This window comes from Nicotiana tabacum, chromosome 21 (genome assembly GCF_000715075.1).
Source record: "Nicotiana tabacum cultivar K326 chromosome 21, ASM71507v2, whole genome shotgun sequence".
NCBI classification, from domain to species: Eukaryota; Viridiplantae; Streptophyta; class Magnoliopsida; order Solanales; family Solanaceae; genus Nicotiana; species Nicotiana tabacum.
The window spans coordinates 58,451,239-58,465,858 of record NC_134100.1 but is presented as its reverse complement, the minus strand read 5'-3'; the positions used below and the strand labels follow the sequence as shown (position 1 = coordinate 58,465,858).

The window sequence follows — 14,620 nt, the reverse complement described above, 5'->3', positions numbered from 1 at the left end:
TACAAGATCCCTCTATGTCAATAACTATATAATCCTTTTAGTACGCCCTTTGATGGTTTGACCAACTCAAGCAAGATCTAAATATACAAATAAAGAGAAATTATTTTTCTCTCAACTTCTGAGTTAATCACAAGAAATTAGTTTGATCAAAAGATGGAGAAAGAAAAGATAAGCAAGTCGTTTCGAGTTGTATCCTTATGGTCCTCTGACTTTTTACCGCTACTAACCGATAACAAAAATTTTGGGTGACGATGGGTGGCAGGCGAGACTCGTATTTCCTACCGCATCTCTCCTATCCCCTTACTTGATGTAACGAGTGAGAACTAAAAGTCTATGGACTGATTTTGAGAGGTAATATCTCTTACTGACCATTTTCATTTGAATGTAATTTAGATGCTCTCTGAACCGAAACTCAGTGCGGCCATGACCACTGTAAAAGCAAGGGGCAGTTTCACAGCGCAATCTCTAAACATATGGCTCCTCATAATGATTCATAGATCATGAAGACAGGAAATGATTGCAATTCTAAATGCACCATACGGCTAGCCACATGATTGTTGTTTTCATGTTAACTTTAGCTAAATAAGCTAAAGGAAATTAATGTTTATCAATCTACTTAACTTTATAACTCGCCAAAATTTACTCCAGTTTAGTCAGCAGAACACAACTCAAATAACTTGTATACCTTTTCCATCTGAAACCAAACCTAACTATTTAAAGAGCTTGTAATACATTTCCCATCTGAAACCAGACCTATAGGACATAAGGTACTTCTGAAAAAGCCAGAAAGTGCACTTCGCGCACCAAGCAAGCTTCTTTTAGTTTTAGATAAATATAAATTCAAAGACTGGATAAGGTTCAATGTGAGATGAAGATTACAGCATTCTTAATTACCGAGAGCTCATAGAGATATTTAAATTCTAAGAAACGCATAAGAGATATGAAGTTGTGAACAGATTCAGTACCCAGAAGACGCATGACTCTCACAGTAGCTTCGTAATTCAGGGAGCACTCGGAAATCAATATTCTGGTATCTGTTTTTACAAATTATAAGAAGTAAGCACAAGCATAATGAAGAGTTCGAAAAAATTGCACCTAAAACTAACGTGTTAGAATTGATTCTAAGTACCTTAAGCAACACAAGAACAAGAAAAGTGCAAATAAGATACAAATGGATCACACACCTTTGGTTGATCCCACTTGTGGAGAAGAGGAATCAGCTCTATGTCAGAGGAAGAAGACAAATGGGAAGGGACAAATAAAGAGGGGAACAAAGGAGAAAATGGATAGAAATTCCATCTTTAGGATAAATCAACTAAATTTGGTCAGTTTCATAATCTATATTCAAAAATATTTTACTCGAACTAAAATGTGTGCAGTCATAGGATTTCTGTCACCCTCTCCTAACCTCTCTCTCAACTGCAGATGCCACCTCTTAAAGCAAAAATTTACTGATTTCCCAAGGTTTGCATGGGTATATACAACAGAACTATTAACAAGCAAGTGGAAAGATACATTTTCGATGACATATGAGACAAAAACTCTAATAAATCAGGGACAAGGGGGACAAAGTTCAGAAAGCATCATTAGTGAATACATATAACTAAGTGAAATTCACAAGGAAAACATTTCTTTGATAAGTAGCAGTTAAAGATTACAAGAAAAGATTACTGTTTCATTCTTACATGCGGGATTCAGGATCCTTCCGAGGATCATAACCTTTCCTTATCCAGAATCTACGGAAAGGCCCACTCGAAAAGTAATATGCTACTCTAAAGAGAAGCCTGCATAATGACGGAGATAGACCAAAAATTTATACTATGAACAGTATCATTTCCAAGACTTAATCCAACTAATAGAAGTGAAGACTGTATAAGAATTTCATATGCTACCTTTTGATCCTGCTCTCTCCAAGCTTCAGACCCCCATCACGCAAGCGCTCAGCTAATGACTCTTTGACCCATATTTGACGCTCTTCAAACAATTCAGATACCACCTTCTGCCGTCTCCAATCTTCTGAGCCCTGAAGTATGTGCTTTTCCCAATCCACTGGTTTAGGAATCTGTATGAATGTTAAGCAGAACAACCAGGAAGCTGCAATACCATCATACTGCAGAGTGACTTTATTGTTGTGTTTGTCTTTGTTGAATAAGATGTCAAGTATCCGTCTTTTCAAGATAATATAATCTTCAGTAGACTTCTCTTCAGGGATGAAGAAAAGTGCAATTAATGAGTGGCAGCAGAGTTAGTAATGAAACAGCTTCCCAATTATAATTTGCTGATGACTCCCACCACGATTTTACCAAGCCAGCAAACTCTTCCATCCTTAAAACATGAAGTACGAGGGCTTATTTTCCCATTCGCTGCACTTCAACAATAGAGGATGCCTGACCAGTGCATAAAAGAAGAAAAAAATGCTGATCTCGGCGAAACAGCGAAACTTGTCCTCGTTGTAGCAACAGAACAAGCTGAAACCTGGGCGGGCGGAGTCGAATTCAAGACGCGACCCCCCGAGAGTGAAAACCGTGGTTGGGATGTGGCTGGAAAAGCCTGCATGCACCAGCGCAGGCATATGCCACGCATGGAGGGCCCTATGGTAGTGGGCTTTCTTGGCTAGGGTTGCAGGAAGTTATGAGTCTACTGGTGGTACTCCTACACGCACAATGTCCCTAGAAAGTATAGTAACCTCGAACAGATGCATTTAGTTGCCGGACAATTCCATGACAACAGGATCTCTCTCATGTATATGTCACAGATTACTATACAGTGTCTACTAATCTTGTTTGATTATTCCCTCAAGCTATAGAGTTTTAAAATAGTAAAGCATACATGTTCTAAACTAGGAAAGCAAATCAAGAATTGCATAATTACAGAAAACTGTGAGAAAGCACGGGAGAAAATATTATTGCTTATTTTCTATGTTACAATAAGCCCTATTTATATGTATACATAACACATAACTTACTCCTATTACATAAGGGACTAAGACTAATTACATACATTTCACATAACTATTCTAACATTCCCTCTCAAGCTGGTGCATATAAATCATATGTACCGAGCTTGTTACATATGTAGCTAATACGAGAACCAATGAGGGACTTGGTAAAAATATCTGCAAGTTGATCATTCGACTTTACAAACTTTGTAGCAATATCTCCCGGGAGTATTTTTTCTCTGACAAAGTGACAGTCAATCTCAATGTGTTTAGTTCTCTCATGGAACACTGGATTTGATGCAATATGAAGAGCAGCTTGATTATCACACACAAGTCTCATCTGGCTGATCTCACCAAATTTCAACTCCTTCAACAACTGTTTGATCCAAATTAGCTCACATGTCGCCATACCCATTGCTCGATACACTGCTTCTGCACTAGACCGAGCAACTACATTCTGTTTCTTGCTCTTCCAAGACACCAAATTACCTCCTACTAAGACACAATATCCAGATGTAGAACGTCTATCAGAAGGTGATCCTACCCAATCAGCATCTGAGTATCCAACGATCTGCTCATGGCCTCGATCCTCAAACAATAAACCTTTGCCTGGAGTTGATTTTATATAGCGAAGAATGCGGATAGCTGCATCCCAATGACTATCACAAGGAGAATCCATAAACTGACTCACAACACTCACAGGAAAGATGATGTCAGATCTAGTCACTGTGAGGTAATTTAATTTACCAACCAGCCGCCTATATGTTGCAGGATCGCTAAGAGGCTCCCCCTGTCCTGGCAGAAGTTTAGAATTCGGATCATTCGGAGTGTCAACAGGTCTACAACCTGTCATTCTTGTCTCCTCAAGAATGTCTAAGGCATACTTCCGTTGTGAGATCACAATACCTGAGCTAGACTGAGCGACCTCAATACCCAGAAAATACTTTAATCTGCCCAGATCCTTAGTCTGAAAGTGCTAAAAGAGATGTTACTTCAACTTAGTAATACCATCCTGATCATTGCCGGTAATAACAATATCGTCAACATAAACGACCAGATAAATACACAGATTTGAGGCATTTAAAACACAGAGTGATCAGCTTCACTATGAGTCATGCCAAACTCCTGGATAACTTTGTTGAACTTACCAAACCAGGCTCGATGAGACTGCTTTAGACTATAGAGGGACCGGTGCAACCGACATACAAGGCCACTAGACTCCCACTCAACAACAAAACCAGGTGGTTGCTCCATATAAACCTCATCTTCAAGGTCACCGTGAAGAAAAGCATTCTTAATGTCCAACTGATAGAAAGGCCAATGGCGAACAGCAGCCATGGATAGAAAAAGGCGGACTGATGCTATTTTAGCCACGGGAGAGAAAGTATCACTGTAATCAAGCCCAAATATCTGAGTATACCCTTTGGCAACAAGACGGGCCTTAAGTCGATCAACCTGGCCATCTGGACCAATTTTGACTGCATACACCCAACGACAACCAACAGTCGATTTACCAGAAGGAAGAGGAACAAGCTCCCAAGTACCACTCATATGTAAAGCAGACATCTTGTCAATCATAACTTGTTGCCATCCTAGATGAGACAGTGCTTCACCAGTAGACTTAGGGATGGAAACAGAGGACAAAGATGATACAAATGCATAATGGGGTGATGACAAACGATGGTAACTTAAACCGACATAATGGGGATTAGGATTAAATGTGGACCGTATACCCTTTCCGTAGTGCAATCGGTTGACTAAGAGGAGACAAGTCCACAGTATTAGCAGGGTCAGGTGCAGGACGTGAATCAGGTGGGCCTGATGCTGGGCGCGGACGACGATGATAAGTCAGGAGTGGTGGAGCTGCAGAAGGTTGAACTGGACTAGGTGGTGGAACTGGAGCTATAAGTGATGGAACTGGAGCTATAAGTGATGGAGCTGCAACTGGAGCTGTAGGTGGTGGAGCTAGAGTTGTAGAGGAAGATGAATGAGAGATAGTGACTGAATCTCCAAAAGATGGAACTGGTAGCACCTCAGAAATATATAAGTGATTACCTTGACCTGTGAAGTATGACTGGATTTCAAAGAATGTAACATCAGCAGACGTAAGGTACCGTTGGAGGTCAGGAGAATAGCATAGATACCCCTTTTGCGTTCTCGAGTAACCCAGAAATACGCACTTAAGAGCACGAGGAGCTAACTTATCTTTTCCTGGAGTAAGATTATGAACAAAACACGTGCTTCCAAAGACACGGGATGGAAGAGAGAACAAAGGTAAGTGAGGAAACACGACAGAGGATGGAACTTGATTCTGGAAAGCTGAAGATGGCATACGATTAATAAGATAGCAAGATGTAAGAATTGCATCCCCCCAAAAACGCAACGAAACATGAGATTGTATGAGTAGGGTACGAGCAATTTCAATAAGATGTTTATTCTTTCTTTCAGCTACCCCATTTTGTTGAGATGTGTGCGGACAAGATATTTGATGAATAATCCCATGAGAGTTCATAAACTGCTAAAACGGGGAAGACAAATATTCTAGAGCATTATCACTACGAAATGTGTGGATAGAAAACCCAAATTGATTTTGAATTTCAGCGTGGAAAGTCTAGAAAATAGAAAACAACTCAGACCGTTTTTTCATTAAAAATATCCAAGTGCACTTGGAATAATCATCAATGAAACTGACAAAGTAGCGGAATCCCAAGGTAGAACTGACTCAACTAGAACCCCAAACATCTGAATGGACTAAAGTAAAAGGTGAATCTGCTCTATTATCAAGACGCCGGGGGAAATAGGAGCGGGTATGCTTACCGAGCTGACATGACTCACACTCTAGAGTGGACAAGTGAGATAAACCAAGTACCATTTTCTGACGTTTTCACAAACTGGGATGTCACAACCGTTTATGTAATAAATATGTTGAATAAGTAACAGGACAAGTTGTTGAAGGAAGACAAGATGTGAGTCTATGTGATTTAGCAAGGATAAGGTAATAAAGTCCATTTGATTCACGCCCGCTACCAATGATTACCCCGTACTGCGTTCCTGTATAAAAACAAGGTCATCAAGAAATAAAACAGCGCATTTAAGTGATTTGGCTAAGCGACTAACGGCTATGAGATTAAAAGGACTACTGGAAACATAAAGAACTGAATCTAAAGGTAAGGAAGGAAGTGGGCTTGTTTGACCTATTGCAGTTGCCATGGTTTGAGACCCATTGGCCATTGTGACTGTTGGAAGAGATTAAGAATACGAAATACTAGTGAAAAGAGATTTGTTACCAGAAATATGATCAGATGCACCTGAGTCAATGACCCAAGAATCGGAGGATAAAGATTGGGAGACATAAGTCACGCTATTACATGTTTGAATAACGGAATCTGTCTCTGAAGATGTCTGTTTACGAGCTTTATACTGAAGGAACTCAATATAATCCAGTAAATAAACCATCCAACTATTCATAGTATTGGATCCCATGTCGCTACAATTAATTTCTCAAATTCTTGACTAAAAGTTGTAGTGTTAACTTGAAATAGTGAAAAGTAACTTCTTGAAAACTGAAGATATATCTGGAAAACACTGTTCACAGCAGAGAAAAAGAGCACTATTTTATGCCGGAAAACACTGTAGCTCGCCGGAAAATTCCAAAGTTGTCGGAATCTGTCGGAAATAGTACTGGTGGACTCGGAATTGCCTTGCGACCAGGCTGTCCTGAAGAAGCTTGGCCAAAAAATGGCCGGAGAAGCATGCACGCGCCGGCGCGTGGGACAGACGCGCCGGTGGAATCGCGGATCTGGTGGCGCGTGGAGGCACATGGGCTTCTGTTGCTGGAGAATCTTTTTGGGGTTTGGTCGCCAGAGATTTCTGAGTCTAATGGTGGTGTTGGTTTGTGCACAACACTCACCAAACGTGAGATGACGCAAATCAGTCACTTAGGTCACCGAGAAATTGTACGGTGACTGAGTTATTTCTTCCTGGATATCGTTGGAATGACGCACAACGATCTTTTCTCACTAATGCTCTGATACCATGTGAGAAAGCACGGGCGAAAATATTATTGCTTATTTTCTATGTTACAATAAGCCCTATTTATATTTATACATAACACATAACTTACTCCTATTACATAAGGGACTAAGACTAATTATATATATTCACATAACTATTCTAACAGAAACTAATCATCCTAATTAATTTTTTCTGATCCTAATTGATATACAGTATATTTGAAATATCATTAAAAACATCGATCACAATAATTTACGGAGGGAGAGGAAAAGTACCCTTTTCGGGGTGCACTTTGGTAAAAATAAGGCAACAAAAGTTTTCAGCGGATTAGCTTTAATAGATACTTTCAAGGAGATTGGAAGGTACTTTCACGAGCTTCTATTTTCTATGTATTGTAACTCCAAGATACCGTTTCAATCCTCATTAATCCTACTTGTATTGATGAATAAAGTTGTTTCTTCTCATCCCAAAAGAAATAATCAAAGTTGAAAAAAGCTTTGAGATCTCCCTTATATAGGTCATGGAAAGTGCTTCTATGAGCAAGGGTTGTTCTAGATGCATTAAAATGGAAAGGTGGAGAAGAAATTATCAGAGTCTAACAACAGACACGGAACTAATACTGATGCACTGCTCAGACACTTAAGGATATCTTTGATATTAACATCAAGGTTAAGACTCTGCTCCATCTCCCTCTACATTGAAAAATAAATAAAAATTCATCAGTAAAATATTAGTGTGATCGAAGAACATATGGAGCATGTCAAGTAAAAGAATATGGAGTATGTCAAGTATGCAGCTCTGGAAATGCTAAGGGAAGTGAAGATAAAATAAGGTAGAATAAAATAATTCATAATGGCCTCATCACGTAAGCAGACAAATAAGAAAGAGTTGAAAAAACAATTGAAACATCCAAAAAAATCAGTCAATACATAGAGAAAAAAGACACAACAAGGTGAAACTGACTACCCTTATGTTGTGTATAGAGCAGCAATAAATGGATCAATGAGTATAAGTAAGTGAAATTGATTATCTAGCATTGTTCATGAAGCCACTAAAAGTTCTTAAAGAGAACTAAAGATGTCAATATGCCTTATGGGTGTGGGTTATGGAGGAATATTATGAAGGTCTGTGTAGAATTTAGTGACAATATATCACTCAGGGTAGGTGATGGGGGGAGTGTTAGTGTTTGGGGGCATAAATGGTGTGGGGATAACATGTTGAAAGCGGAATTCCCGAGCATTTACAGGGTTTCATGTTAAAAGGGGCTGACAGTCCAACAAATTCGGTGGTACAAGGTGAAGAGGTTTTTTGGGATTTGAAATTCAGAAGGGATTTCCACAATTGGGAGGTGACTGAGTTCCAAAGATAGCTAGTTTTACTTCATAAGCAAGGTACGTTATTAGATAGCCATGATACTTTCAGGTGGGATTTGGGGAATAACAAAGTGTTCTCTATTAAGTCTTTCTATGAAAAGTTCTTGGTTAGGGAGGAGGACGCCTTTCCATATAATTCGATCTGGATTCCTAAGGTGCCTAGGAAGGTGTGCTTACTTGATTAGCAGCCAGAGGGGCGATCTTGACGGCCGAAAATCTCAGAAAGCGGAAGGTTGTTTGCGTCAATTGGTGCTACATGTGTAAGGAGGCAGGTGAAGATGTGGATCACGTTCTTCTACATTGCAGTCCAGTAGTGATGGGGGATATGTGTAGTTGGTTTGGTGCCTCATACGTGATGCCAAGAACTGTAAAAAGAACTGATGTCTAGCTGGAAGAGTGGGAGAGGGAGGAGAAGGCGCAAGGCATAAAATGTTGCTCCACTTGCAATCATGTGGGTCGTTTGGAGAGAGACAAATAGAAGAGCTTTTGAAGGGGTAGAGATGAGCTTTACTCAGCTGAGGAGTAGCATCCGATCCCTCATTTTCTTTTGGTGCACCCATGAAATTTCTTGTTGTATTGATGATTAGGTGACTTTTGCAGGGATTCATATTTTCGTTTAGGTTTTTCTTCTTTTTGGTCTACTTGATCAAAAAAAAGTTCTTAAAGAGGATCAAGAATCTGCAGCTAACTTGTGCTCATCCCTCTTGCAATCTTCATAATTCTACATATATCTCATGATTAGTTTCAGTATATAGAAAAGAACTGGAAGCTTTCTCATCAAGGTTAGCAAACATTATTGGGGAAAAATTATATTTCTTCCATTGAAAAAAAAAGGGCAGCCCAGTGCACAAAGCATCTGCGTTCACGCAGGGTCCGGGAAAGGGCCGCACCCTGGTGTCTTCCATTGTGTCAGATTAACTTATATTCGGTTCAACTATTTGGAAAAATGCATTTGAATTCCTTTTCATGACAAATTGTGTTGTTTCCGGTTAATATCTTTATTTTTCTTTACATGAGCAAATGTGACTTACATATAAAGTACATGAGTAAGTATTCGCAGTACAAAAGAGGAATCTTGGTATATCAGTTAGTATGCGAAACAAAAGGAGCTCTGCCGAAGTGTTACGGAAGAAATCAAACATTTGGGAGACCACAGGTCCAAATCTCGGCAGAGACAAAAAGAATAATTTCTTCCCATCTGTTCCCTAGTGGGTAGAGTTACCCATGGTGGGAGTTAGCAGGTACTAGGTGAATTGATTGAGGCACACACAAGCCTGGACACCACTTAGTATCAAGTACCAAAGATCCATTTTTACGCTTTAATTTCAAATCAGCACTAACATTTAACTGATTTTTTTTTTCTTTTTGAGAAAGAACAGTTAACTGAATTTACATCGGTTTCATACTAATATACTATTGAGTAAACTACTTTACAGCATTGATCGGTTGTTTATTGCCGTAAGATTAGTGCTAGAATTAAGAGTGGAGACAATTTAACATATAGATTAGACGGATCTAACCTATTATGGTTCTTGCAACATGCAGAAGATCAATAATGACCTACTAACAAGAGCTAGATATCACTAGGGAAAAAAAATTATATTCCCATTAGACTGGAGACACAGGATAAGAGAATACTTCAAAGGTAATCCAGATCCCTAAATTACTCAAACATGGAAATTTGAAGACACGCTTTCCTTGTTCAGTAATGTATTACTGCCTAGGCAGCATGACAAAAGATCTGCAGTGTTCTTGTTAAATTGATTGAAAGATTAAAATAAAATTGCAGAAAATATTTGACTGAAAATAAAGAATTTAAAACAAGAGAAAATTCCTCCATGCCGGCAGAAAAAATTACCTCCCAATTTTGCCGGTAAAGCACCTCTTGTTTTCTTTTTGGTGCAAGTGATTTTAATCTGCAATTACAAAAAGTTTGAAATTTACAAATAGGAAGATACCTCTCTTAAAGAGAATGCTTTAACTTAGACAAGGAAAGTGGTCTGCATCACATAACCTATTGTGGTGAGACAACTAACATTACATGGACTCTTCGTTTGCCTCTGTGTCGATCAGTTGTTATGCGTAATACGTGCAAATCCTCAAAATACACTAAAATCATGATAAAAGTTGAATCTACCCACAACGGATACTTATGCCCGCAGCAAATACATACCCATACCCAAGTCCATATAACGTAGGAGACAACAGAGCATACAGGAGGAACAGAAGAAAAAGCAGAAACTTTTCCACCAACAGCAACTGAGAGAGAGAGACAGACAGACAGAGACACATAACAGAGAGGGTAAGAAGTGGTGGATTGCTAAAACCATGGTGCAACAAGAATGTGTGCATAGGTATACAATATCTAAAGTTAGTTAAAACTGTAAGAACAGATTAACAAGCCAGAGCATCTTACACAATATTCTCAGGCATATCTTTTAAGGAAAACAGAGGAGGTAGTAAAATCATCAAATCCTCCTGATCGACATCCATAAGACCTCCCTTCTCTACAAGCAGTAAACTAAAGAAATTAGGTATTGGAACAGAGGATTTCCCACATTTTGAAATTGCTGGAATAATGAGAGAATGGCTGACCAAATTTAGGTTCCACCTCTGCCCACTGTCTTTTTTTTCTTCTAGCAACATCAGCATGAACGGCAAGAACATGCTGATAGTCTACCATTCCTTTGAAAGCAGCACAATTGTGCACACAGAAGAAAAAAGGGGAACAAGAAATTATAAAGTTAATATGTGCTCAAAGAAAAGCAGAAAGACAAACTGGGGAACATGAAGTGGTCTAACATTAAAAATTAGTTCTCACCATTAAAATGATAAGCTTCAGCAACATGAGAAACAATATTAGCTGAGAGATGCACCTGCAATTTTGTAGTATTCTGCACTTCAAATTCTTTTGAAGCACCAGCAGATAACCATCTAGACTCATTCACCTTTTCTGCAGCTAACGAATGTTCAACACGAGAAATTTCTTGTTCACAATTAACAGGACTCCCTGAAGATTGCATCGATATTCCACAACTATTGTCAGCGGTTTCGACATCCCTTACTTTAGTCTTGGATATTTTCAACAGGAAATTATTTCTATGCCTAAGCTCCCCAAAGGCAGGGTGTGAATAAGGATCTTCTGGCCGGAAATGGAGCTCCAGCTTATTTGACTGTGAAGTTCGAGCCTGAAATTACAATGAGTGTGAGCAACAATCAGATTCTAAGATTAATTGACATCAATTACCACATGTCTATAAAGCCAATTAGCCAGCCATTAGTATAAATATTAGTTCACAAACATCAGGGTGCTCCATAAAGTGCTTCTTTTGGAGTAAATTTCCACTACTCATGAGTTACATTCTTAATGCATGAAACCTACGACTACTTACATCAATTTTCAACTTTTTTTAATGAAAAAGGGTAGCAAGCGGAATAGAATTTGAAACAATATTTTAATGAGCAATCTCAAAGGAATCCATTATGACATGCACCATTAGTACCACCAGCTGAGTAACTTTATAGAGGCAGGCTCAGTCCTTTTTTTCTTTTATTGGGCTAAAGCAGTTAGGAATGTTTTCAAATTTCCACCATCACCAGGTGAAAAAGGACACCTAAGTTCTCACTGCTCCCGGAAAGTGAATTAGACAAGTGGAACTACTAAATGAACTTGCTCTTCCTTGACTGAAAAAGAATTAAAAGAAAAGGTACTCATAATAGCACAGAATGTGACTAAGAATTGAAGTTTCAAATTCCAATGCGGGTAATTTTGCAAAAGTTGTACATACAACAAAATGTGTAATACCTTGACAATGCCTTGAATGCCGCCAAGAGTCTCAATGGCACGTTCCATTGAAGAAGGGTAAGCAGGGTAATGAACAGCAAAGACCTTGTTACTGGGTAAAATTCCTGATACTGAACCATCTTTTATAATCCCCATAATCTGTTATAAAACCAGTAAAAAACCCGAAATTTGCTTAACACAGTAAAAATCTTGGTTTTCTGAAAAAAAGTCTTACCTGATGTGGAGAGGAGCTAGGGGGTAGAGAGGAATGGGGAGAGGAATCTCTAAATGAAATATTTATATACTGCTGCTTCTGCTTGCCAATGCCACTCTGTTCAGTCAAACAAACTTCCGAGTTTCCAAAGGGTAGAGATTTAATCCTGACACAAAATTTTCCATTATTAATAGTTAATACTGGGCAGACGTAATGGCTATTTTTGTATTGAAAGATTCCGTTAGAATTACCATTTTTCCTTTTTAATAAGCAAAACATAAACTTTTTCCTTTTTAAAAATATTCTTTAGTTTACTTCTTATTGTATATTAGCTTTAGGGCACGATCCTTTTTTAAAATTTAGAATTCATGCACTTTAAATTCTATTTCTGGCTTTGAGTCAAACCCACGTGTCTCCACAAAAATATATTATAGGTAGCTTGTTTGGCGAAGTTTTTGAGAAGTCAATGGTGCTTTTTTTTTAAACAAAAATAACTTCTAAGAAAAAAATAAGTATTTTTTTAGTAGAAGAAATTATTTTTGAGAAGCTAAGAAAAATATTTTTTTCCTAAAACACTTTTGAAAGCTTGCACAAATTGCTGCCTAATGTTGGTAAAAATATTTTTTAAATTGATTAGTCAAATAAAAATTATTATTTTTTAAATGTTTAAAAACATAATTTTAAAAAAAAAATTAAGAAAAAGTATTTTTAAAGTAAGCTTTTAAAAGATTAGCCAAACAAGCAAATAGTCTATTTGAAATACACAAAAATGACAGTGTAAAATATGTCAAGTCAGTTCGCTATTTGCGACTGGTTTGCGGTTGCAAGATTGACATTCGGTCGTTTGATTTATTTCCCAAGTATTGCTTGTGTTACTTTTTTTTTTGGCAGGAAGACATCATTTATCGAATTCCTTTTAAGAAAATGACAGATTAGGAATAAATTTAGATATTAGACTTGAATAAAAGAGATAATTGTACTGATGGTCTTTCAGTTGTTATTGATAATTCTGATTTCAATCCTTGTAATATTTGATTAAGTATATTTTTAATCTATAATTCTGTAAAAAAAAACAAATACTAATATTTATATAAATAAAATGAATATTTTTTGTCTCTCTATATAGGAAATATGTGATATTATAAACTTTTATTAAAATAATATAGATCTTAAAAAGGAGTAATAGTATAAATTTAATATAACATATTAGTAATTAAATAATTTAACACTTAATAATTCTTTAAATTTGTAAAGATACACATTTAAGGGATAAAATATACATATCAATTAATTTAAGATTAATTGTGTTTAACCAAAAATCACAATGACCAATATTAAAATTTATGCAAATTTGAAAAACTAAAAACTCAATTTATTCTCTAACTCCTCGCGCCATTTTCCATTGCACTTTTGGTAATTGATTGGTGCTTAATGTCATTCAAGATTTGTAAAATATGTGGCTTTTATATTAATGCAAATCTAAGAGCCTGTTTGGCCGAGTTACTGGGAGGTTAAAAGTACTTTTTTGTTAGAAAAAATACTTTTCTGAAAATTTGATATGTTTGGCCAAAATGGAGAAGTGCTTTTGAGCAGCACCATTACCAGTTTTTCTGTTTTTGGGAAGTGTTGGGGTATATACAATTAATCATAGATTTGGGTATACTATTTATTATGAAAAAATTATTTATTCAATTTTAATAAAGATTTAAAAGATTATGTATTCATCTATGTCCTTTACTTATATAGTAAATGATTTAGTGTATAGAGTTTAGCTTATACACGAAAGATTAAATCACCTTATAAGTATAAAGGTTATATTCAAAATCTAAGATGAAATTGGCCAAACCATCTGAATGATTGTATCACAAGATTAAATAAAATTTATCTTGATTATGGAATAGTATAATTTCGACTTCTTATGCTAGTTTATTTTATATGTATCGAACGGACCAAGTAGAGACAAGTATTCTATACAGACTTCATAAAATAAGTCTCTAGTCTATTAAATGTACTTTACTCTTAATCCAGATATAATTATTATTAGTTGTGTATATTATTTATTGTTTGATTTATTAAAAGGCGAGATTCTTTTGTGGGTCACTATGCCTGATAAATTGGACAATAATCATATGCATTGGTGAAGTAATAGTTAGTTGATTAAATTCATGTCTCGGACTAGAGATTGATCATGCACATTTATGAAAGCTTATACGTTTTAATGTGTAAATCCTGCACGTAGATTTTGCATCTGTCACATGAAATAAGTTAAGCAAATGTCTAAAGAAAATAATCAATGA

General features: G+C 37.0%; 1 protein-coding gene across 5 annotated transcripts in view; it reads right to left on the bottom strand.

Moving 5' to 3' along the window:
* The window catches only part of LOC107762827 (uncharacterized), a 38,130-nt gene extending 25,618 nt beyond the window's left edge, over positions 1–12,512 (bottom strand). For 3 of the 5 annotated variants that reach the window (XR_012704426.1, XM_075242041.1, XM_075242042.1), the window contains exons 1-10: positions 12,345–12,479; positions 12,131–12,268; positions 11,147–11,513; positions 10,921–11,010; positions 10,742–10,832; positions 10,184–10,241; positions 7,602–7,644; positions 1,893–2,064; positions 1,686–1,784; positions 966–1,034 (exon numbers count right to left, since the gene is read on the bottom strand). Coding sequence is in view for 4 of the 5 variants with exons in the window: in XM_075242041.1 (XP_075098142.1) it covers positions 966–1,034; positions 1,686–1,784; positions 1,893–2,064; positions 7,602–7,644; positions 10,184–10,241; positions 10,742–10,832; positions 10,921–11,010; positions 11,147–11,513; positions 12,131–12,265 (1,124 nt within the window). In the remaining variant the exon portion in view is untranslated. Of the gene's footprint in view, positions 1–965; positions 1,035–1,685; positions 1,785–1,892; positions 2,065–7,601; positions 7,645–10,183; positions 10,242–10,741; positions 10,833–10,920; positions 11,011–11,146; positions 11,514–12,130; positions 12,269–12,344 lie in introns of all 5 variants that reach the window. The other 2 variants (XM_075242043.1, XM_016581220.2) reach the window with 2 other exon arrangements.
* Between the last annotated feature and the right edge of the window lie 2,108 nt (positions 12,513–14,620).